We start from the raw sequence: 26,321 nt of genomic DNA on the forward strand, positions 1-26,321 counted from the left end.
GGCTGCCAACTAGACATCGAGTCATTGATCACTACCCATTGAGCCAGACAATCTATCCAGCTTTCTATCCGCCTTATAGTCCATTCATCCAATCCGTACTTTTTTAACTTGCTGGCAAGAATACTGTGGGAGACCGTATCAAAAGCTTTGCTAAAGTCAAGATATATCACATCTACCGCTTTCCCCATATCCACAGAGCCAGTTATCTCATCATAGAAGGCAGTCAGGTTGGTCAGGCATGACTTGCCCTTGGTGAATCCATGTTGAATCATGTGGGATAGCAACAACGGACCTATAAGGCAGGGGTTCTTTGGTTTGTTCATTATCTCCAAACCTCCATAGTCTCCATCAATAGTCATGTAGCAGTAAGATACGAAACTTGCAGGCCAATCCTGCAAGATACTAAGTGCCTCCCAGCTCTCTTGGACTTCCTGCCAGCTATATGGGTTTTCCCCACAGACTATAAGTTTTCAGACCCTCATGTGGGTCTGCAGAAGATTCCTTGCTGGATTAGGGATTTTCCCTTCTGAGAGGCTCTTTCCCCATTACCCCACCTCCAAGGGAAGGGCAGCCAGTCGGACCTGCTGTGCATGCTGGGTGGCTGCCTAATCCTTCAGCATGTGTCAAAAGCAGCACTCTCTCCCAGCAGGAGCGGAAGCACTCCTATGAACTGAGAGTTACAGCTGGTCAGGAAACTGTGATGAAACAATTTTTTTTTGTCTGAAAAGCTAATTCATCAAAATCAGAACTTTTTGTGGTAACCTAACAGTGTCAACAACACTTCATCATCATCAAGAAATTGTTTCTCAGGCCCAGGATGGACTTTCTGGTCAAAACAAGAGAGACACCATCCCGGCCCCTTCCCTGAATAACCAATAGCCTGTGGCTAAGGCACTCAACCACTATGTGAGAAACCCAGGTTCAAGTCCCTACACTGCCTGACTTAGAGCAGGGACTTAAATCTGAGTCTTCCACTTCACAGTTGAGTGCCATAACCACCAAGCTATTGGCTATTCTGGGGTCTCTCTTGCTCTCTCTCTTTTCAGCTTGAAAAGGTTTCATCCTCATTCAGAACAGGAACATTTTCAGAATACCAAACTTTCACAGGGTGGGAAGAGCACCTCCCACTCAGCTCCACTGAGAGATACTGTGAGGTACTAAATGCCTTCTATATGCTGAGGTCTGCAGGAGTTGAGAGCGCTCTGTACCTGACAGGATCATTCCCTAATACAGCAATGGTTCCCAGACACCCTAACATCACTCTGCTAAGCTCTGGGGCTTGGGGGTTATTACTGATGGGTGTTTTTTATTTTAAAGGGAAGGAACATGTCAAAGCAATAAGAATGCAGCAATATCAGCTAGACTCTCATTCAGAGTAGTTATAAGTTTAGTGTGTTAATTTTAAAAGACTGTGTACTTCAAAAATGTGGAACTTGCAGTTGCAGGGGTGCAGCAAACTGTTTCTCTGAGACATGAACTCTAGCAAAGAAAGTCCCTTGCATGTTAGTCTTGGGATAAAACAATGATTTGAGCACAATATATGTGGAGGTCATTTGTCACGTTACTTTCTTATTTGAATTAACTTGAGCCCTCTGGACTTGTGAGTATAGAGATTTCTCTTTCCTAAACTTGCCTCCACAGTCTCACTGTAGGAGTTATATACCTAGGTTTGCAGCTACAGAAACTACAAGAGCAGTGAGGGGGAATGTGTATGTGTTCCTCAACTCCTAACAGCCTTGGGCCAACGGTATAACTAATCCACCCCACTGATGCACCCAGGTCCTTGCTTCCTGCCAAACACAGCTGCATAGGAACCTTTACTCCTTTTTTTCCCCCCTCAATGGCAATGTGTAAAATACTTATATTATATGTAGCTATATTGATAGTTTTTAAACACAAATTCTAAATACTACCTAAGTTTTAGATAGTTTAACTCGCTCTGCCTCAAGTCACATGAGCCGGTACCCTTCTACCAGGAAGCCTGACAACCTGTGAGACTCGAATTCAGTGCTTGCTAAAATTACACAAGCACCTTTTGAGCCTTTGGGCTCTTGATCTCTCTTCAATGTCTCACTGAAGATTTCTTTCCTGGTTGCCATCGCCTCAGCCAGGTGTGTCTCAGTTGCAGGCATAAATAAACAAGTCCACCTTCTGGCATTTTTCATAAGGATAAGGCTATGTTGAGGCCTCCCTTGAAATTTATCAGCAAGGCTGTCTCAGATCTTTCACTTGAACAAGTCCATCTTGTCCTTTTTCTTCCCTAAACCACATAGTCACTCAGGGTGAGTCAGATGGTATTCTAGGTATCACATGTAGAGCTGGGTGTATGTTTTTCTTTTTAATTTGCCAAATAATGCAGCTTTGGTCAAGGCAAAACTATTTGTGACATTGACACAAATTCGTGAATAGTTCTGGCAAAATAATTTTTCGGAACTTAAGCACTGTTCACAAAACAGGAGGGAGGTTTTAGGGCACTCACCTAGGAGATTGCAGGCCCAAGTTCAAGTCCCTGCTCCAATGACTATTTAATTAGTCACCGCTAACAGTGCTGCCACCACCAAACTCCCCCTCTGCTTTCAGTGCCCAGAAACTAAACAAAATGAGACGTTTTGTTGCAGGTCAAATAAAATGTTTCATTTGATCCAAAATGAAGTTTTTTGTCAATTTTTTTGATTCATCAAAATTTTGCACAATTGTCGGTTTGGGTCAAACTGAATTTTTTTTCCCAACTTTTCAGAACTGACAACGAACTGAAAAAATCAGTTATTCACCCAACTCAAGTCACATGAGCTGTCAGCTACTGTTTAGACAAGAACATGCTATTCTGAAAATCAAACAGGCTGGCTGGCGCCTTTGGAGAGAAATCCAAAGGTTAGTCCCTCTGCTCAAAGGCTGTCTAAATGGATTAGGCTGAGTCCACAGTCCTTTTATGACCTCCCTAAAGTCCCTGTGCCAGAAAGATTTATGACTTGTTCCACTAGGATTAGCAGCTTCCCAACCAGGCAGTTGTAACATGCCTTTATCAGAAGTCAGTAGGGCTCCTATGTGGAACTCTGTCAATGCTTTCATAAACCACTATTCGCTTGACACAACACGAAGCATAAATGTTAATTGCAGGAGGGCGCTGCTTTCATCACTGTTGAACAAGCAGTGCTCCTTGTCCCACCTCCTCAGAGAGGACAATGCCAGTTGTCTGCTAGTGGTGTGATTCTGTGGAGGCAACCTCAGTAAGGAGAAAAGGAAGTTACTTACCTTGTGTAACTCCTGTTCTCTGATTGTCTTGTCTCTACAGTGCCACACTGACCTTCCCTCCGCCCCTCTATTTTGGAGCCTGGTAACTGTTGAAGCACCTAGCGGTAGAAAGAAACCAAAGAGAGTTAGCAGGGAAAGGCTATTCATGCATGCACCCTCAATTGTCACTGCTCCTGGAGGTTTGGTGGCTGCATGCTTAGGTGTAGGACTCCAACAGCATGGGGGCAATACAGTCTGAGAACTGGAGCTGTGTGAGGTAAGGAACTCCCCTCTTCCTTGAGCCCTTACTTGACATCTTACCAAACAGGTTTTTCACAGCCTCGCTGATCCGATAATTTGTCATTCTGGACTGCAGTGTTACTTTAGCAATGAACTTTGTTTTATCATTAAAATTTGAAAAATACTGTTTTCTAATTTCTGTCAGCAACCTACCTCCCCAACGACCCCTAACAAGCCAGTAGTGCCACTGGAGTGGGCATCTGGAGTGCTACCAAAACCTGACCCAACCATCATTAACAAGCACATAAGAAAGCTAGTGGATGTAAGTATTTGAGAGATTATATTACTCAAAGGGGACAGCAACTTTGCCTTTCCTAAGATTTCCAAGCGCAAGATGAATTTCTATTTTATAGTAACTTGTGATCTTCTTGCTTGTACTGTCAGACTTTAACTTTACTCTGAAAATCAAAGATCAGGTCAGCAACCCAGTATCCGTATGCCAAAGCATAAACTTTCAGAAGTTTGAAGTCAGGCTTCCCTTTTTATGGGCTCTATTTGTAAAATGAGGTGCAAATGGATTTTGGCAGGCACCAATGCAACTGCAACCCTTTCTGAAATCTTATCTGTAAGTGCTACAGTAACTTATGTTTGCCCTGACTTGCTGGCAAACCTCACGATTCTTGGCACCAGTGTGTTAATGCAACTTTTTGACAGCTTAAAAATCAGGCAAGTCAAATTTGTACTTCAGAACCAAAAGGGCAGAAATGATTTTTATTTTATTTTATTGTTCAGGATCTGACAAACTTAGTCTAAATTCCCTTCCCCTCAATGAGCCATCTTCAGAGAGAAGCCATGCCTAGTTTAGCAGCATTTGGTAGCCTGAGCATTCTATTGGTGCCATCAGCAATATTTCCAAACATCAGGACAACAATTTTCTACTATAAACCTCAACTCCATTCTGTTCTGGGCCACATGGTCAATAGGTTTTGTTGTTGTTGTTGTTGTTACGACTTGGTTGAGATTAATCATTGGTTAAGATTAGCTCATATGATCCTATGATATAAAAGCACCATAAGCCTGTGCTAATTGCGACTGCGGCACAGTTAGGACCTGCTCTTGCTCCCATTGAAGTCAATAGGAGTTTTGCCATTTATTTAAATGGGAACAGGAGCAGGGCCTTTGAGTGCAAAGATCTGGGCTGCATTAATCCTAGAGATGAGCTATAACTAGACCTTGGTGGTTCAAATAAAATGGGAGCTGGATCTGAACAGTCCTGGGGTTTTTGTTTTTTTGGGATTTGCAAAATAAAAACTACAAGGCAATCTGTGGCCCATCTCGGATTTAAATTTAGACTGGTGTTGAGTGTCTGGAGCATATTGTGCATGCTGAAGGTAGCATAGTCAGTCTCTGTCTCCCATTTTAGAGGCTGATGTCAGACATGTGGGCATAATTAGGTTGAGAATTGTGCTCTGGAGCTAACAGACCAAATTTGGAAGGGATATGTAAGGTGGAACAAATCTTTTTTTTTGCTAATTTAGAACTACTTACATTTGCTCCACTGAAGTGTAATGGACTCTTAATGGGCTAATTTGCATACCGAGGAGCCAGAAGACCTACATTAAAGTTAAAAAATCCCAAAACAAACTAGCACTCTATGGAAAGTAGGAGGTTTCTACTTTCCAGAGAGTGCTAGTTTGTTTTGGGATTTTTTAAAGCCAGAAGACACCATCAGATCAGCTGGTCTGTCCACCTGTACAACAGAAGCTATTGAATTTCAGTCAGTTTTTACCATTCTAATGAGCCCAATTACTTGCATTAGTGTCTGGATGGCTTTCTGGAAGATACACTTTAGTCAGTCTTGATTTGAAGACGTCAAGAGATGGAGAATCGCCCACTTCCCTTCGTAGTTAGCTCCATGAGTATTCACCCTCATTGTTAAAAACATGTGCCTTATTTCTAATTTGAATTTGGCCTTAGTTTCCAGCCATTGGTTCTTGTCATGACCCTTTACACTAAATCAAAGAGCCCTTTATTACCTGGGATTTTCTCCCTGTAAAGGTATTTATACACTGTAATCAAATCACCTCTTTTCTTTTTTTGATAATCTACATATTAAGCTCTTAAAGTCTGTCACTCAAGTCATTTCTCCAACTGTCAAATCATTTTTGTGACTCCTTTCTGCACTCTCTCCACTTTTTCCACACCCTCTTTACAGTGTGAATATCAAAACCAAATGTGCAGTGTTCTAAGCCTTGGTCTCACCAAGGTAATATAGAGAGGGAAAAAATCCATTATTTCCTTGCTTATACCCCCTAAGGATTGCATTTGCCCTTTTTGCCAATCATCACACTGGGAGTTCGTCTTGAGTTGCTTGTCCGCTATGATCTCTAAATCCTTTTCAGAGTCACTGCTTTCCAGCATACAGTTTCCCATTCCTTGTTCCTAGACATGTGACCTTGCATTTGACTGTATTAAAACACACTTTGTTGGAAAGGGACCACCTTGCCAAGCAATCCAGATTGCTCTGTATGACTGTACTGCCCTCATCCCTATTTAACATTCCTCCAATTTTGTATCATCTGCAAATTTTATCAGTAGTGATCTTATATTTACTTCCAGATTATTGATTACAATGTTGAATAGCATCAGTCTGGTGGAAGCCCACCTGAAAACACCCCATTTGATCATTTCCCATTGACAGCTAATTTTTTTAATCTGTCAGTTATCTAGTTCCTAATCCATTTAGTGTGTGCTCTGTTGAACTGTGTAGTGATAACATTGTAATGAGAATATCATGCAGTAGTAAATCAAATGCCTTTCAAAAATCTAAGTATACATAAATCTACATAGTTAGCGTTACCAACCACATCTGTAACTGCATCAAAAAATGAAATCAGGTGGTTTGACAAGATCTATTTTTCCATAAAACTATTTTGACTTTGACATATACTTTTCTCCCAGTTTTATGGCATGTGACTTAGAGTTCCTTATGCAAATGCAAATAGCTACAAAGAAATTAAATTAGTGTGGCACGGGAGGGCCTTGCTTACACTACCTTATGCAACCTTGTGAATTTGGGACACTATCTGTGTTTCCATTAGGCGGTATGTCATAGATTGAGTGTGTGTGTTTGAGTGTAGGGGTTCTGGATGTCAGGGTATTTGTAAATAAAGTAGATTTATGAAGTATTATATTGGAGAGAAGAGGAACAGCTCTGGTCATAAACTTATAAAACGTAATCAAGAAAATTTGTAATACTGAAAAGAAAGTGTCTTATAGGTGTGTGGTGTTTTTACCAAGTACATCAGGCAGGATGAAAAGGGTGGTGCAAGGGGGATGATTTGACAGCATGTGTGAATAAAAGTGAGTAGGATTATTGTATGTGTGGTGGGAACTCAGCAGTATGTACATTAGGTTACTATCGAGGGCAAGTTTTCTTTGAAGAACTGGCCTTTTCCCTATAGTCTAACAGATCTGAACATGAAAGTACCAGGTACTAATAGCATGCATTGGATTAAATGAACCAGTTCAGCAGTGTCTGGTTAATAGGGATGGACATTTAACTCATGTAACTCCAAAACTGGTTTGGAGTCATAAATGTGCATTGATTGGATTTTATTTTGCCATTGTGTTGTCAATGAGACAGACAGTACTTCCTTCGTCTTTCAGTCTGTTTTTAGGAACTATGATCATGACCATGATGGTTATATCTCTCAAGAAGACTTTGAAAGTATAGCTGCCAACTTTCCTTTCCTGGACTCCTTTTGTGTATTGGACAAAGACCAGTAAGTTTATATTTTTCTTTAATTTCTTTCTTTGTTTCACTGGATTTTTAAGTTAAAGAACACAGAATGCCTCCCAGACCTCCAAACTTTTTATATATGTGCCTTTTCACTCAGAAACTGGAAGAGAAATGATGATTAATCTTTTACCTTTTGTTATTTTTTTATTATTTATTATTATTATTTATCATTTATATTGCAGAAGTTCCTAGGAGCCCTCCAGTTCAGGGTCCAATTGTGCTCACATTTAGACAATTCCTGCCCCAAGGAGCTTACAGTCAAAAAGATGTGATATATCAGATGGATAAAACAAAGAAGCAGGCAGGTAGGGGCAGGAGAGATGGTAACAAATAGTACAGAATGTGCACAATTCTTAGCCAATTGGGAGTGGTTATCATAATTATTTAAATTTGATTTGGCAGATTACACAAGTAGGTGACTCTGATTAGCTAATTAAACCATTTAGAACGTGTAAAAGAAGAATAGAAAATGGTACTAAAAATACCAGAGTGATGTGGTGTAAGGCTTTCCTGTTTAATTAGGCCTCTGAAAATGTTAACATCTTGGTGAGGTGTGGATTTAAACCTCAATAGTATAAGCCCTGGTCTACACTAGGACTTTAGGTCGAATTTAGCAACGTTAAATCGATTTAAACCTGCACTCGTCCACACAGTGAAGCCCTTTATTTCGACTTAAAGGGCTCTTAAAATCGATTTCCTTACTCCACCCCTGACAAGTGGATTAGCGCTTAAATCGACGTTCCCGGCTCGAATTTGGGGTACTGTGGACACAATTCGATGGTATTGGCCTCCGGGAGCTATCCCAGAGTGCTCCATTCTGACCGCTCTGGACAGCACTCTCAACTCAGATGCACTGGCCAGGTAGACAGGAAAAGAACCGCAAACTTTTGAATCTCATTTCCTGTTTGGCCAGCGTGGCAAGCTGCAGGTGACCATGCAGAGCTCATCAGCACAGGTGACCATGATGGAGTCCCAGAATCGCAAAAGAGCTCCAGCATGGACCGAACGGGAGGTACGGGATCTGATCGCTGTTTGGGGAGAGGAATCCGTGCTATCAGAACTCTGTTCCAGTTTTCGAAATGCCAAAACCTTTGTGAAAATCTCCCAGGGCATGAAGGACAGAGGCCATAACAGGGACCCGAAGCAGTGCCGCGTGAAACTGAAGGAGCTGAGGCAAGCCTACCAGAAAACCAGAGAGGCGAACAGCCGCTCTGGGTCAGAGCCCCAAACATGCCGCTTCTATGATGAGCTGCATGCCATTTTAGGGGGTTCAGCCACCACTACCCCAGCTGTGTTGTTTGACTCCTTCAATGGAGATGGAGGCAATACGGAAGCAGGTTTTGGGGACGAAGAAGATGAGGAGGAGGAGGAGGTTGTAGATAGCTCACAGCAAGCAAGCGGAGAAACCGGTTTTCCCGACAGCCAGGAACTGTTTCTCACCCTAGACCTGGAGCCAGTACCCCCCGAACCCACCCAAGGCTGCCTCCTGGACCCAGCAGGCGGAGAAGGGACCTCTGGTGAGTGTACCTTTTAAAATGCTATACATGGTGTCAAGGTTCCTCCCCCACTCTGAACTCTAGGGTACAGATGTGGGGACCTGCATGAAAAACCTCCTAAGCTTATCTTTACCAGCTTAGGTCAAAACTTCCCCAAGGTACAAAATATTACCCCCGTTATCCTTGGAATGGCCGCTACCACCACCAAACTAATACTGGTTACTGGGGAAGAGCTGTTTGGACGCGTCCTTCCCCCCAAAATACTTCCCAAAACCTTGCACCCTACTTCCTGGACAAGGTTTGGTAAAAAGCCTCACCAATTCGCCTAGGTGACTACAGACCCAGACCCTTGGATCTTAAGAACAATGAACAATCCTCCCAACACTTGCACTCCCCCTTTCCTGGGAAATGTTGGATAAAAAGCCTCACCAATTTGCATAGGTGACCACAGACCCAAACCCTTGGATCTGAGAACAATGAAAAAGCATTCAGTGTTTTACAAGAAGACTTTTAATAAAAAATAGAAGTAAATAGAAATAAAGAAATCCCCCCTGTAAAATCAGGATGGTAGATATCTTACAGGGTAATTAGATTCAAAAACATAGAGAACCCCTCTAGGCAAAACCTTAAGTTACAAAAAAGATACACAGACAGAAATAGTTATTCTATTCAGCACAATTCTTTTCTCAGCCATTTAAAGAAATCATAATCTAACACATACCTAGCTAGATTACTTACTAAAAGTTCTAAGGCTCCATTCCTGTTCTGTCCCTGGCCAAGACGACTACAGACAGACACACAAACCCTTTGTTTCTCTCCCTCCTCCCAGCTTTTTAAAGTATCTTGTCTCCTCATTGGTCATTTTGGTCAGGTGCCAGCGAGGTTACCTTTAGCTTCTTAACCCTTTACAGGTGAGAGGAGCTTTCCCCTGGCCAGGAGGGATTTCAAAGGGGTTTACCCTTCCCTTTATATTTATGACACATGGTTTAAAAGCAAGCATGTGAAAGGATTACTTTGCCCTGGCATTTGCGGTTCTCCTAGATGTAGTCCTAAAGCCTTTGCAAAAGGTTTCTGGGGAGGGCAGCCTTATTTCGTCCTTCATGGTAGGACACTTTACCACTCCAGGCCAGTAACACGTACTTGGGAATCACTGTAGAACAAAGCATTGCAGTGTATGTTTGCTGGCATTCAACCAAAATCCGTTCTTTCTCTCTCTGTGTTATCCTCAGGAGAGTGAGATATAATTCATGGTCACCTGGTTGAAATAGGGTGCTTTTCTTCAGGGACACTCAGTATAGCCCATTCCTGCTGGGCTGTTTGCCTGTGGCTGAACAGAAATGTTCCCCGCTGTTAGCCACAGGGAGGGGGGAAGGTTGAGGGGGTAGTCACGCGGTGGGAGGAGGCAAAATGCGACCTTGTAACGAAAGCACATGTGCTATGTATGTAATGTTAACAGCAAGGTTTACCCTGAAAGAGTGTAGCGACTGTTTTATAAAATGTGTCTTTTTAAATACCGCTGTCCCTTTTTTTTTCTCCACCAGCTGCATGTGTTTCAATGATCACAGGATCTTCTCCTTCCCAGAGGCTAGTGAAGCTTAGAAAGAAAAAAAAACGCACTCGCGATGAAATGTTCTCCGAGCTCATGCTGTCCTCCCACACTGACAGAGCACAGACGAATGCGTGGAGGCAAATAATGTCAGAGTGCAGGAAAGCACAAAATGACCGGGAGGAGAGGTGGAGGGCTGAAGAGAGTAAGTGGCGGGCTGAAGAGAGTAAGTGGCGGGCTGAAGACAGGGCTGAAGCTCAAATGTGGCGGCAGCGTGATGAGAGGAGGCAGGATTCAATGCTGAGGCTGCTGCAGGACCAAACCAGAATGCTCCAGTGTATGGTTGAGCTGCAGCAAAGGCAGCTGGAGCACAGACTGCCACTGCTGCCCCTCTGTAACCAACCGCCCTCCTCCCCAAGTTCCATAGCCTCCACACCCAGACGCCCAAGAACGCGGTGGGGGGGCCTCCAGCCAACCAGCCACTCCACAACAGAGGATTGCCCAAAAAAAAGAAGGCTGTCATTCAATAAATTTTAAAGTTGTAAACTTTTAAAGTGCTGTGCTTAAAGTGCTGTGTGGCATTTTCCTTCCCTCCTCCACCACCCCTCCTGGGATACTTGGTAGTCATCTCCCTATTTGTGTGATGAATGAATAACGAATGCATGACTGTGAAGCAGCAATGACTTTATTGCCTCTGCAAGCGGTGATTAAAGGGAGGAGGGGAGGGTGGTTAGCTTACAGGGAAGTAGAGTGAACCAAGGGGCGGGGGGTTTCATCAAGGAGAAACAAACAGAACTTTCACACTGTAGCCTGGCCAGTCATGAAACTGGTTTTCAAAGCTTCTCTGATGCGTACCGCGCCCTCCTGAGCTCTTCTAACCGCCCTGGTGTCTGGCTGCGCGTAACCAGCAGCTAGGCGATTTGCCTCAACCTCCCACCCCGCCATAAACGTCTCCCCCTTACTCTCACAGATATTGTGGAGCACACAGCAAGCAGTAATAACAGTGGGAATATTGGTTTCGCTGAGGTCTAAGCGAGTCAGTAAACTGCGCCAGCGCGCCTTTAAACGTCCAAATGCACATTCTACCACCATTCTGCACTTGCTCAGCCTGTAGTTGAACAGCTCCTGATCACTGTCCAGGCTGCCTGTGTACGGCTTCATGAGCCATGGCATTAAGGGGTAGGCTGGGTCCCCAAGGATACATATAGGCATTTCAACATCCCCAACAGTTATTTTCTGGTCTGGGAAGAAAGTCCCTTCCTGCAGCTTTTGAAACAGACCAGAGTTCCTGAAGATGCGAGCGTCATGCACCTTTCCCGGCCATCCCACGTTGATGTTGGTGAAACGTCCCTTGTGATCCACCAGAGCTTGCAGCACTATCGAAAAGTACCCCTTGCGGTTTATGTACTCGCCGGCTTGGTGCTCTGGTGCCAAGATAGGGATATGGGTTCCGTCTATAGCCCCACCACAGTTAGGGAATCCCATTGCAGCAAAGCCATCCACTATGACCTGCACATTTCCCAGGGTCACTACCCTTGATATCAGCAGATCTTTGATTGCGTGAGCTACTTGCATCACAGCAGCCCCCACAGTAGATTTGCCCACTCCAAATTGATTCCCAACTGACCGGTAGCTGTCTGGCGTTGCAAGCTTCCACAGGGCTATCGCCACTCGCTTCTCAACTGTGAGGGCTGCTCTCATCCTGGTATTCATGCGCTTCAGGGCAGGGGAAAGCAAGTCACAAAGTTCCATGAAAGTGCCCTTACGCATGCGAAAGTTTCGCAGCCACTGGGAATCGTCCCAGACCTGCAACACTATGCGGTCCCACCAGTCTGTGCTTGTTTCCCGAGCCCAGAATCGGCGTTCCACAGCATGAACCTGCCCCATTAGCACCATGATGCATGCATTGGCAGGGCCCATGCTTTCAGAGAAATCTGTGTCCATGTCCTGATCACTCACGGGACCGCGCTGATGTCGCCTCCTCGCCCGGTATCGCGTTGCCATGTTCTGGTGCTGCATATACTGCTGGATAATGCGTGTGGTGGTTGATGTGCTCCTAATTGCCAAAATGAGCTCAGCGGCCTCCATGCTTGCCTTGGTATGGCGTCCGCACAGAAAAAAGGCGCGGAACGATTGTCTGCCGTTGCTCTGACGGAGGGAGGGGCGACTGACGACACGGCTTACAGGGTTGGCTTCAGGGAGCTAAAATCAACAAAGGGTGTGCCTGTACATCAAGGAGTATTTCAGGCAGGACTGCACGGAGGGTTCCAATAAGAAATGGTGCACCAAAGTTATCGTTGTTATTGGAACAAGGAGGTTAGCCTGGCCTCTGATTGATACATGGCTAGATTAACCTCGCTGCGCCTTCTCTGTGACTGACTGCAGTGTGATCTAGACAGGGGAGGAGGAAAATGAGTACAAAACAAATCTGGTCTATTTCTTGTTCTGACCCACTCCATCTATCCTTTACATCTTTGGCTGGCAGCAGACAAAAAAGGCGCGAAATGATTGTCTGCCCTTGCTTTCACGGGGGGAGGGAGGGTGGGAACGGGGTCCTGACGATATGTACCCAGAACCACCCGTGACAATGTTTTAGCCCCATCAGGCATTGGGATATCAACCCAGAATTCCAATGGGCAGCGGAGACTGCGGGAACTGTGGGATAGCTACCCACAGTGCAACGCTCCGGAAGTCGACGCTTGCCTCGGTACTGTGGAAGCGCTCCGCCGAGTTAATGCACTTAATGCACTTAGAGCATTTTCTGTGGGGACACACACACTCGAATATATAAAACCGATTTCAAAAAAACCGACTTCTATAAATTCGACCTAATTTCGTAGTGTAGACATACCCTAAAGCACATCAGCATGTCAGATGTGCCATTGTTGAATCTGTACCTTGGTGTACGACTCTAAGGCCTCCATTTGAGTGATTAACATTTATTAGATGTGACTGGGGATTTTTTTAATGGAATGCAAGACACGCAGATCCTAGGCAATGAGCACCCTACAAACAAATATCTTATTATGATTTTCCTTCATGTGCAGTACCTTGTACACTTTTTCAGTTGCTTCCTCTTAAAGATGTAGCTAAGAGTGAAAAGATCCAGAATATGAACTGGAAGGGGTTTTTGATTATTTATTTGTTGTTTCCTCCGATGAAATTTGCTAGGATTTTGTTTTGTTTTGGGGGGAGGTTTGAGAATTTTCTGTAAACTCTGGAGCAATTGTACAAAATTTCAAAACTTTTCAACACTTTTTATTACTATCATCTGTCAATTTTTCACAAATACAAAGGCCACTTTTATATTTTGGAAGGAAAGAGACACAACCTCCACGTAGTTAACGATGTCCAGCCAATCAGAACCAAATTCTAAAAGGCAGGTCCCATCCAGGTACACAGCTACATGCTTATTTGCCATCCTTATTACTTAGTAAGAGTAGTCTGGACCTGTTGACTGAAACCAAGATGTAGCCTTTTCTCCAGATCTTCTTGGGAGCAGATCAGGGCCAGGACATCAGAGTTGCTCTAACTTGCCCCAGTTGAGCACCTCATGAAACCCAGTGATTCTACAAGCTAAGAGCCCCGGGGGTGTTCTATGTTTGGGTTAGTTTAGGCCACTACAACTAAAGGCCTGACTCTTTTCATATCAAAATTGTACAAGCCATCTGCTTTGTACAGCTGCTCTAAAATATTTTCAGTTGGTGAAATAGATGTCATATCTCTCAGTCTAAAGAACATACATGGTACACCGTGTGATTGCTGCATGAACAGTTACATCAGAACAATCACCTTGCCTGTCCTGAAGGTCTGGTATCTGATCAACACACTTGTTACATAAGAGAACCTTCCTGAATCACTGGGCACTGGTGTGGTATTGTAGGGAAATGAGGACATGGAAGTTATCTTGCTGGGCTTTAGAGTGATACTTCAAGGAAATTAATGGGAGATGGCTTTTTTTTTTTTTTTTTTTTGCGTGGGGCACAGAGGAAGAGGGAAACATCGAGTATTTATTAAGGGGAAACAGCAATCATTGGAAGAAGGGTAGGAGGCTTTTTGGGCCTAAGAAGTTTTGACAGTATCCTTGTAAGTATAATAAGTATATTAATTTGGCTGATCACAAAAGCACTGCTAAATCGGTTTACATTCATATGATATGAATGCTTTAAAACCAGTATGAAAGATAGAGAATACAACATTATCACGAGGAGAGCTGTAGCATTGCCCTGGCACCTGAGATCTAGGGTGAAGCAGCACTCTGGCACATCTCCTGGTGCATGGGGTTGCAACACCACTTAAATTCGGCACGGCTGCCCCTCCAGCATGGACAGAGGAGCAGCTGGGCCAAACCTAAGTGGCATTGCAACAGGGCAGGTGGAGCCCAACGCTGCACAAATTTGGCCTAGCTGCCCCCGATAAAGACAGAGGCGCGACCTCCCAGGCTAACTTGAGTGCTGCCATGATCCCATGTGCTGGATCACATCACTCAAATTTGACCTGTGCCTTGGGAGAGAGTGGAGCCACGGGGTGGCTGGGATCTGGAGGAGCTGCCCTAGCCTGGGACAGGAGTGAAATGCTGTGCTTGGTGAGTACTGATGAGTGGCCGGAAGGGTTCCTTGGGGGGCTGTGGGCTAGTTGCTGGTGCGCTATGGAGTGAGTGGGGAGTGCTGAGGTGGTGAGGGTACGGGGGTGTTGGGGGCTGTGGCTTGTGGGACTGAGGGGTTGGGAGGTTGCTGTGAATGGGATGTATGCCAGCCACGGGTTGGGGGCGGGCTATCAGGATAAGTAGGGGCTGATGGAAAACTATTGCCAACCTTGTCTGGCCAGCCAGTTAAATTGGTTTATGGAGTGGCCCAAACATAAATGGAGCATACCAACGATTGTTGCCCTTATTTGAAGTTTGTACAAACTATTAATGTTGTAAAAACAGTATCTTACATATGTCATCAGTGGGCTTTTTGACAAACTACATGGGTGCTTTGGATGTGCCTTGCTACCTGGTTTACAGTTTGGCATATAGATACTGAGTTAAGCATGTCTTTTTTTGATACGTGTGTTTGTTACTAAGGTGTGAAGTCTCGTAACTGCTGTTGCACAGTTTCAGTTAGATAAAATGAACGGGTAAAATGTTGGTTGATTGTTATAGTGATAACACAAGATAATCTCCCAAATCTATCTCATGGGTGAGAGAATTAGCAACTTGCAATCACTTCTGAAGGGCTCCTGCACCATAAAGTTTAGCACTACAATGCTGATCTATCATCAGGAGAGAAAGCCATGCCTGCTAGGCAATGAATTTAGTTTTAGCTCTTTAATAAGGGGCAACACTATCTCTTTAGAGCATCTGAGTAGAGACTTGGTTTCTCTGCCATCTCTGTTATATATTATGTTCTGTACATGTGTATTCTATATGTTTTTAAACAGTTGAATCCCAAAATGTCCAAAGTGGCGACATATTAATAGATTACCCTGAAATTCTTTGAACAGGGATGGTCTTATCAGCAAAGAAGAAATGATGGCCTACTTTCTGAGGGCTAAATCGCAGCTACAGTGTAAAATGGGACCAGGTTTTATTCATAACTTTCATGAGATGACCTATCTTAAACCAACTTTCTGTGAGCACTGTGCAGGATTTGTAAGTATGTTTTTAGCACTCTCATGCTTCACGTATAGACTTAGTCAGACTCAGGATATGATGAACTAACACCACAAAGAGGAAATGGGCCCCAAACACTAGAAGGAAGAATAGTGTCTTCATCCTGTCCTAATATCTCATTACAATGAGACACTGAAAATGTTTACTCTGTGCTGTCGATATTTTCTTCCTTTGGCTTTTGGATATTTTGAATTTTAAGACTTTCTCTTTGGGAAAGAGAGGTGATGGCCAAGGAAATAAGGGTCCTAGAGGATGGAGGGAGAGAATCCTCACAGAGAGCTTATCTACACAGGGAGCTAAACCAAATTAACTAGAGAAAGTGGGTGTGTGGAGTAGATGATGTGGATGAAGAAGAGGCAGAACTTTTTCATTAAATTGCTCTTGGCACCATAACTCTGCTCAGATTGAGAAGAATGTTAAAAAAATATCCAATAAATCAATGGCACTTTTAGCAACATGTATAAAATATGAAAAATGATTTGATTTCTCCAACATAACATACAGAATGCCATCAATTAATGATAGAGTACCATCTTTTAAACAAATTAACTCTTTACTGAAGCATTTCCTGAATAGTCAAGCAAACCAAATATTTTTTTAAAACCAATAATAAACCTTTCACCAGTTCTGCTTCAAACAAGTCATAATAAAAGAATGAATCAGTAGGCTTTAAATAAAAGGAATACTTGTGGCACCTTAGAGACTAACAAATTTATTTGAGCATAAGCTTTCGTGAGCTACAGCTCACTTCATTGGATGCATGCAGTGGATTTTCCACTGCATCTGATGAAGTGACTTGTAGCTCACGAAAGCTTATGCTCAAATAAATTTGTTAGTCTCTAAGGTGCCACAAGTACTCTTTTTCTTTTTGCGGATACAGACTAACACGGCTGCTACTCTGAAACCTAGGATTTAAATGTTACTTTTAAATGAATGTAAAGTACAATCTGAAATATTATGCTGGATTATCATTTTCCCATTTGAACTTCCATTGAGGAGGTATTGTTTTTTCAACACATAATTGGTTTCCATATCACTCGGTGGCAAAAATCCACTCTCCTTTAGGACCAACATAATATCTGCTCGTTGTTTCCCTTCTTTTTGCCTCTTCCTTTCTTTCTCTATCTTTGTGAGTCTTCTCTGTTCTTCCCTCTGTATTTCCTTCCCTGCAACAATTCCCACCTCCCCATGGTCTTCACTCGCACCTTTTCCCATTCTAACTGCTAAAATGATCAGCAGTGGAATACTTAATGTTGAAGTGGCCTCATGAGAGTAGAGGAGGTCACACTTATTAGATCTGTCCTTTTCAGGCTATCTGCAGTTGCAGGAAGACATCACTGCATTGGTTACATTTGATTCACATTTGGAAGATTTTCTTCACAAACATGAGGGCTAAAAACTTGGTACTTTTTTAAATGGAAATGTGATGCTGCAAAATCTGTGGGTCACATAAATACATCAATCAAGATGGATCTGGCCCAGGGGCCATATGTTAGACATCTATGAATGAAAGCATTTCATGTTAAGAGATCTATTGCCTGTTCAAAAACTTTTTGTTTTATTTCGTTGTGAAGAAAGCAGATGATTTGTTAATGGATCTCGGTATATTGACAAGTAAACTATGGAGGGCTTACAGCTTTGTTTTAATTTAAAAACCTCATGGTTAGAAAGAGGCAATACATTTATCTTACAGGCTATTAAAGATCTGAAAACCACTGAAAGCTGTTTTGCATATAATGCACCCTTCTAATATGGAAGATATGCTTTAGTCAAAAGTTATTGGGTTCAGTGGAGGAGTAACTGGATGAAATTCCATGGCCTACAATATACCGGCGGTCTGACTAGATGAACTAATGGTCCCTCCTGGGCTTAAACTCTATGAATGTTAAGATCTATTAATTAATCTCCTACAATGAGACAATAAGCTATTCCACAAAGCAAACCAGAAGAAAACTTTATCACCTTGAGATGGTCCCCAAGTTCTCTGATCTGCTTTCTTGCCTTTTCCATTGATGTCATTTTAGGAGTAGTTTTTTGGGGCCTGCTCCTGAGATGAGCTGAGATTTCAATTGCAGTCAAACAGTGTGTCTGTGGCAGAGCGGAAATTAAACCCAGATCTCCAGTGTCCTATCCACAAGCCCATCCTTGTTCTCCAGAGAACTAAGCTTTTTACTATTTGTCCTGTTCTGGAATAATTCAGTACAGCTGTATTTTTCTGATTTCTGTTAAATCCAACTGAAGAGAAAAGGTGGTATTTTGAGTAAAGAGAGAGGGTCAAAGATATCCCTGATGCAAATTCACTGAATCCAATGACATTGTGTCAGAGGTGAAGTTGTCCCAGAGTATGTAATGAGAGCAAAAGAAATTGAACTTAAAAGCTCTTCATGCATTACTCCTGCATTTCAGTTCTGTTCATTCAGGGATAGTGCATTGTTTTGAACTGATGTGGTGATTCAAAGTCAAAATAATGTGCACAGAGAGTGTACAAGGCTGAATTGAAATGACAATTAAAGGTCAATGCTAGCCAATAAAATATCTATTATTAAACACATGTGAACATTAAATGTCAAGCTAAAATCTCTTGGCATTTGACAAGGCTGAACTGATGTGGCTATTACAGGTCAAAGTTGTGTCCAGTGTTGTATTAATGCAATGGGGACTGTTCAGACATTTCCGCTTAGCTTAGAGCTACCTCAAGTTAGCTCCCAGAAAATCTGTGTCCAACATGTTCAAACTTGCTGGAGTAGAATCTATAATTTAATCTCCATTGTGTAACCGTCATAGTGATGTCAAATTAGAGGCTAAAGAAGGTACTATGTTGGATGGGTGGGATAATTTAAAGCAAAACGATATTCAGTGTTACTGGTCCAAAGATTAATGGAAGCAAATAATTATCAAAAACTATTTCCTGGTATGAAGAATCATAAATAGCTATCAGCAAAAAGGGCTGGCAAAGCCATGTAAAATAGCTAATAGTGTCAGTTCTGGTGTCACTTTCCAAACTAATACAAATGCGTACCATTCTCATTATCTGGCCACGTAAACCAAGTTTAATTTTAGTGTGTAAGTATTAAGAGAAAACAAAGGGAAAGGAGAACTTTAGCAATATAGCAGTGGGTATAAATTATAGACTAAATTCACCACCCATCCTTATTTCTGCTGCTGTCCCCTCTAGTGATCCATTCTCTGTCTTTCTGGCAAACAGAGGCTTGGGACATTTCAGAGCGTGGTTCTGCATCGCTGCCCATCCTGGCTAATAGCCATTGATGGACCTATCCTCCATGAATTTATCTAGATTTTTACATCTTACATTCAAGCTAACTTTGTTCAAATTTAGCAATGCACATATTGCTTTTTAAGAGCCTAATACTACACCTTCTGCTTGTGCAAGCCGTCTCATGTACTTCTGGGGGACTTCTGGGGTGAGCAAGGACTAATCATGGGAGGGAGGGTTGCAGGGCTGACCCCCAGAGCCTATTTTCAAGCCAGTTTTGACATTTGACATTTGACTTCAGCCATTTTGGGGAAAAAATAAGATGGCCAGAACTGTCTTTTACAGTGGATGCGTTGGTGACTGCTATAGTAAATGAGAGCTGAATTTTTAATCTGTGTTAATTTTGTCCTGACATACCTGCATGCCACATGCCATCCAAGTAGCCAGAGAATGGCTATATTAGCATTGCATAGCTAGATTACATTAAGCACTCCAAGCAGTGTTATACTTTACGCTGATTCATTTACGTAAACTGACAAGATGGCAATTTTTCACCCATTTCTGGAAGCAGGCATGTTCTGTGTCTCCTCTCCTATGCTAGCTCTATAGTAGGTAAGAGAAGTGAGGGTGGAAGCCAGTCTAAGTTTATCACAACTGGAGGGGGAGTTCTATCTAACAGGAAGGGTGTTGAGAGCAGTTATATCCTGTTTGTGCTTTTGTAGCTATGGGTACTTCCTTCATTTATGACCTTGTTTTCCTTCCAGCTTTCTTTTCTGATTCCTTAATGTTCTTTTGTCTTTCATTACAGCTCTGGGGTATAATCAAACAAGGATACAAATGTAAAGGTAAATACATAATGCATGGATGTTGTTTTCAAGACATAGGTATTATGATGTTTAGCACAAATAAGTCAGACTCCTATTTTTGGCAAAAACATTCTGTTCATCCAAATTTTGATGTGTCATTTGCAACAAAATTCTCAGTAAACTGTGAAGTTTTACTGTTATAAAACACTAGCTGCATGCTCATACACTACAAGCCAGAAATCCAGTGTGATCTCTGGTTTCACAAGGATGTAGCTTAGTGCTAGTGATTAGAATTTATATTGGTAAAACTAACTCACTCCATGTGAAGTAGAGAGAAATCCTGAAGTGTTTTAGCATTTTGATTTGGCCCTGAAGCTCCGGAGATCCATGTGGGCTGGCAATGCTCCTGTCTTCCTCCTATCTGTCTGTCAGATAAGTCTACTAGCCTCAAAATGCAATAGCAAGAATGAGCTACTTGCAATACAGATAGTCAACTTTTTAATTCCTAGAATACCTGATAGATTGAGATCTCATTTCCAGGTTTCTTCTCCCTCCAATAAAAATTTCATTTAAAAAAACCACACAACCTGCAACTCTTGTAGTCCTGCCATTTGAATACTTTCTGGAAACTTTGTCGCTAATTGTTGAATCAGCATGTATTTTTCATGAAGTACAGGTCTACTCCAGTAAAAGACATGGAAAACAGCATTGTGGATTCCATGATTCTTGCACTTTGGTGTTTTCCAGGGCTCACTTTGGTGCTTAGATGCATGCAGGCTCCTTCTCTTTGCCTCCCCAGACTTCCCAGGGACAAGTAACTTAGGACTTTTGTTTTCAAGGTGAAGCATACTCCCATTCCTGTTGGCCTGTATTTGAGGGGGCCATGGCTCTGTCCATTCGCCATCTCTCCCTGCCCATTATTGCTCAGTTGCGCCTGGGGGAGGCATCCATGGCACAGTCCATTTGTTACCAGGAGCCCCATGGCAGCAACTGTGGCTAGCCACTGTTTGGTCATGCCAGGGACTGGATCTTTACTGCCTTCTGTTCCCATGTGCCACAGCACAAGGGCAAGCAGCAATACAAATCTTTATTAATAAAAAGATGGGTAGGCAGGGCTTATAATTCCTGCCCTGAAAACTCAATTTGGGATCTGAAAGTCAAGCTGAACTCTCTCCTGTTCACACGTCATCACCTATACAGTGGCTCAACTGAGATGTAGTTAAGGCGGTATGGTCTGGTGATTAGAGCACTGGAGTGGGACTCCGGACATCTGGGTGACCATGGGCTAGACATTTCACATCTTTGTGACTCATTGCCCCAACTGTAAAATGGGGATAATGATTCTGACCTCCTTTGTAAAGTGCTTTGAGACCCACTGATAAGTGCTGCATAAGAGCCAGGTGGTGTTTATTGTTGTTTTGTTTATTAACATGAAATTGAAATGTGCTTCTCTGCAGAGCCCAGGTGACAGGTAATGATGAATGACCGGGAGAGAGTTCAGCTTGACTTTCAGGTCCCAGTTGAGTTTGCAGGGCAGCAATTTCAAGAACCACCTGTCCTTGTGAGCACCTGCTGCTCCATGAACCATTACAAATGGGTTCTTCCTCCTCATCTTCCAAGCCAGTCTCCTTTTTCAATTTTTAAGCTTACTGACCTTGTGCCATCAAGGGGAATTGCCTATTCAGATGACAACTTACATCCCTCCCCCAGTTCCCCAACCAAGTGCCACAGCCAAGAAGATAACTCTATGTTCTGATTAATAGACATTGGGAGAGATTAACCATCTCCAAGTAGGATCCTATATTCAGTTTTATTTGTTTTTACCTTCAGAGAAGATAAAACTCCAAGTAAGGAAGGTAACTTTACTTTTGTACAAGTAAAGTGAGCATATTAGATTTGGAAGCTGCAGCAAAGGAATAAGCATGGATCCAGTCAATGTCCTTTTTAGAGTCACTTATCGGAGCGGAACTGTACTTTAACAGCGATGCATAAAGAGTTAGTTATAAGAGAGACATAAATAAGATGTATTTTCAAAGAAGCCTAAGAGAGTGAGGGAAAGTCAATGGGATTTGGGCATTGATCTTCTATAGGCTCCTTTAAAAATGCCAGTCCTTTAACTGGCTTCTTTCTCAGCTGCGCTGCCAAAGGCTCAGACTATGAAAGTAACAATGTGTCCAAAACGTGCAGATTTAGAATATAAACAGGTCTTCTGTTTTTCGGGGTTTGTTTAATTTTGGGGGAGTTTATTTGTAGCAATATTTGAGTTTTATGTAGCTGTCCAAAAATCAGGGATTTTCAGGGCCTTCTCTTTGTATATATTGCAATGAGTAATGTATATTATGTACGTTACTCATTACAGTAGTATATATTGTAATGAATAATCTCTTTGTAATGTTTCCTAGCAAACGTGAACATGGTGATGTTTGAAACAGGACTAAGCTAAAATCTATTAGGGAACTTATTGCACACAAGCAGGGTCTGCGCAGAACAATGAATACACAACATGTTAGTGCGCTTCAGAAATCACACTACCATAGTCCACATGACTGATACATGGAGACAAATCCTTACATACAAGTAACCATATCTGATGGTTTTTCAAGTGTTCATTGGATAAATGCTGATTTTTTTAATTGGGGGGTATTTTATCAGTGCATATCATTTAAACCCAATATTCAGAAGCCCTAAACATAAACAGAAGCTCCTTGAAACACCCAGTGTTTGCCACACCAAACAAAAGACCCAACTTATCCACCATTTTTGAGGTTGGTTCAGTGGAACAGATTCTTTGAAGATGGTGCTCAGATCTGCCTTTAGCCTCAGTGCACTGTCTGGTGCCGTTTAAAAACAAAAAACAAAAAACCCCACCTTGACTGACTTATTCGTGCTAACGGCTAATTGTCCTGGAAACTAACCATTTGGTAACCCACACATTTCCCTTGCTTTTTGTTTTCTCCAAATCTTTTTGATCAGAACTTTTGCATGTGTATGTTTGTTCATGGCCTTTAGTTGTAGTGTCTGGTAATCCCTAACTCTCAATGGTTTGGCAATATTTTTTTTTAACAGATTGTGGTGCCAACTGCCATAAGCAGTGTAGAGACCTGCTTGTGCTGGCATGCAGGAAGTTTACCAGAGGTACCTCCGTGGGCAGTAATCATGGTTCTCTGCCTAACAGTCCATCTCTGCCACCAGGTAAAAGCAGCCTTTATTACTAATTTACACTCATTTTGAATTCTTTTTGACAGCACCCAACATCCAAACTGCGTTAGCTCTAATTTAATCATTATATCTGCACATAGAGCAGACTTTTGGGTGCCTAAAAGTATTCCCATAATTCATCAGCCCATCCTACTGTAGTTCCCAGCTACATTAAGACCTGTTGTATCCTTCAAGGACATAATTACAGTCCTCACAGACAGGACTCCTAACAGCAGTGCTTCTGGGGCCTTTGAAGGAGCGAATGCTGGAGCAACAGCTCTGTTGCCATTTGAAAGGTTGCAGCTTGTATTATACTTTTTAAAAATTTAAATAATAAAAATATACCTATTGCAAGCTCTAGACACCCTAACATGTAAGTAATAATTCAGTAAAATTCACTCCACCTGGTAGCAGGCCGGCTCTGCTGTCAGTAGTTGGGGAAGGTAGTGACACTACTCCAGCCTTACCCAATCCTTTACTTCCCCTTGCACCCTCTTTCCCCATTTGCATGTTGCAAAGCCAGTGGCAATCCCAAAATGGAGTATGGACATTGCAAATAGGGTCTGGGAGCCCTATCCGTACCACCTCCTTATTGGAGCTGCTCTGGGGCCCAGAGGTGTGTTTCCAAATCACGGTAGAGCTGCCATTCCACCCCAAGAAGAATTTTGGCTGAGTCTGATAGAACTCCTTCGTGGCTTACTGCTGCAAAGTGACCCCTTCTCCTCCCCTCTCCCCAACCCTAATTTTCCCTTCTTTAAAAAAAACCACCATTTTATAAAGCCCCATGCAAACCCATTGCGCTATATAATGCCTTGATCATGCCACCCTTACTCACATTGAGTAGCAACTTACGCCAAGAAGAGTCCTGCTAAAAAATCAGTGGGGCTACCCAAGGGAGTAAGGTGCTACTCTGTCTAAGTAAGTGTGGAAGAATCAAATCCTAAATGTTAAATGAATTAGTAAGAGTTGGAACTTGGCTTAGGAGATCCCTGCTAAAAGATCTTGGAAGCGTTTAGTGATCTTGAAGTTGTATATTGAAAATAAATTATTGCAATCTCTCTCCTGTAGTACAAGATGAAGTATTTGAATTCCCCAGTGTTGCTACAGGGCATCAGGACCTAGATGGCAGAGCAATCACCCTAGTGACTGGCTCTTCTCGAAAGATTTCAGTCCGTCTCCAGCGGGCTACCACCAGCCAAGCAACACAGACGGAACCGTTGTGGCATGAACCTGGCTGGAGTGAGTCAGGTTCCCATACCTTCCCCAAAATGAAGTCCAAGTTCCATAGCAAAGCTGGAAAGAACAAAGGCTTTGCAAAATGGGAGAATGAAAAACCCAACCTACAGGTCCATTTGGATATTGAGGTAGAGACCACAGAACATATGCTGGATGAGAATGGAATAGAAACACTCCAAGAAAGACAAGAACCTGAGGTGGGTAATAAAGCATGAGCATGTCTGTTTAAAATCTGCTACTACTCAAGGAGTGTATAAAACTGTTTTATGTGCATTTTTAAATGCTGGTTTTTTGCTTACTTTTTTGCTATCACTTAATAAGATTTCACTCGTTAAACACTAAACTATCAAAATATATAAGCATCTGTTTTCTATAAACCCAAACTTTGTTGTGTGTATTATTTTTTACTCTAACACTGGGGATGATTTTTTTGTGCTTTGGCCAAGTGCGCTCTTAGAAGTCAGATGTTCTACTTTTGTGGATTATTTTCCTTCTGAGATATTAAATAAGTAGAATAATCTGAGAATAATCAGATCATATTCTGTCCTGTTGTGCCAGTGTAAAACAGAGTATATCATTGGGTTCAATAGAATTTGGACCTGATGGACACTAGTGTATGTGAAAGCAGAACATGGCCAGTTACTGCAAGGAGCAGTAAAAAAAGATTATATCCTAGCACAGTTGGTCAGTAAACTCTGAGTGGAACTCTGAGGTGTAAAGAGTGCTTGTTTTTTGGTTACAGGATAGCTGATCGCTTGCCCTGAAAGATGGAGGACAATTAAGATGGCCATTAGAACACAGCAAGATGTGGAATTCGGTAGACCACCCTTTGGCCATGGGAATGAATATTCCTGTACCTCATGTTTAAACCTTATGAATCCAGCAGACCTTCCTGTTATCTTATTTAATAGGATGTTAGAGTCAAAATGCACTATTTATTTTCTCACGAGTAAGTCACCTGGTGAACATTGCTTAGACAGAGCACAACAGTGTGTTATGTGACTCAGTCTTCTGGTCTATGATTTTTTTTGTAGCTATATGCCCTAAGGTGGAAACTGTCTCTACACCCAGTCCTACAGTTCTACAAACCAATGAGGATGGATTTTCTCTTCTTTGAAAGCATCACATCAGCTCATTGTGTCTATACATGGCAAAGGTGATGAGGATGGCATCTGAGTACCCAAGTTTATTTGATAAAGCTCCTTATTCAGGTGCTCATAATGTTCTTTTATCTGGAAAGAACTGAGTTTATGTTCATTGCTAAATCTCAAACAGGAGATTTTGAAAATGTCAGAATTAAAAATCCTTCTCTAGGATGCATTCCTTTGCACACCATTTTTCAAACTTTTAAGATGTTTACATTGTTCTCATTAAACCTAAGTGTATTGATGTGCAGCACATGTTTATAATACAGGGCCATATGAGAAGGGTCTTTCAAACATACAGCATGTGTCAAAGAACGATAGGAATTTCAGGACAAATATCATTATTCATATGTCTGGTTAGACAATAAATGGACAGATGCCTTTTCCCCCAGCACTGATTATGGTAAAATTAACATGTAATAAACATTTTAGTTTCACTTTTTTTTAATGTCCTTCTTTTAATCAAACTGAAAATACCTAAATAAAATTTAACACTAGATTTAACTAACAGCAACCTTGAATTTAGGAATTTCACTGTCTCTGTGTCAACTTGATCATAATCAATGTTCCTCATGAGCTGGTATTTGGACCTGTACCATGAACCACGTGTATTGAATTACTAGTTTGGGCCCAAGTAACTTGGGAGCACAAGTCCTATTAAAATAAAAACCCCAAGGGGCTTATGTTTTTAAATCACTTGGGCACTTTGGAAAATCCCACCCTTAAATGTTCACAACTCAAATTGACAGTC

At 42.2% G+C, this 26,321-nt stretch overlaps 1 protein-coding gene across 3 annotated transcripts in view; it reads left to right on the forward strand.

Moving 5' to 3' along the window:
* Positions 1-26,060, forward strand: part of RASGRP3 (RAS guanyl releasing protein 3) — a 105,731-nt gene extending 79,671 nt beyond the window's left edge. For 2 of the 3 annotated variants that reach the window (XM_073338433.2, XM_073338434.1), the window contains exons 11-17: positions 3,677-3,793; positions 7,141-7,256; positions 15,803-15,950; positions 19,994-20,030; positions 23,058-23,183; positions 24,258-24,622; positions 25,168-26,060. In XM_073338433.2, the coding sequence (XP_073194534.1) occupies positions 3,677-3,793; positions 7,141-7,256; positions 15,803-15,950; positions 19,994-20,030; positions 23,058-23,183; positions 24,258-24,622; positions 25,168-25,176 (918 nt within the window). In that variant the 3' untranslated portion in view covers positions 25,177-26,060. The remainder of the gene's footprint in view (positions 1-3,676; positions 3,794-7,140; positions 7,257-15,802; positions 15,951-19,993; positions 20,031-23,057; positions 23,184-24,257; positions 24,623-25,167) is intronic. The other variant, XM_073338436.2, reaches the window with a different exon arrangement.
* Positions 26,061-26,321: the final 261 nt, after the last annotated feature.

Source organism: Lepidochelys kempii, chromosome 3 (assembly GCF_965140285.1).
Source record: "Lepidochelys kempii isolate rLepKem1 chromosome 3, rLepKem1.hap1, whole genome shotgun sequence".
NCBI lineage: Eukaryota > Metazoa > Chordata > Testudines > Cheloniidae > Lepidochelys > Lepidochelys kempii.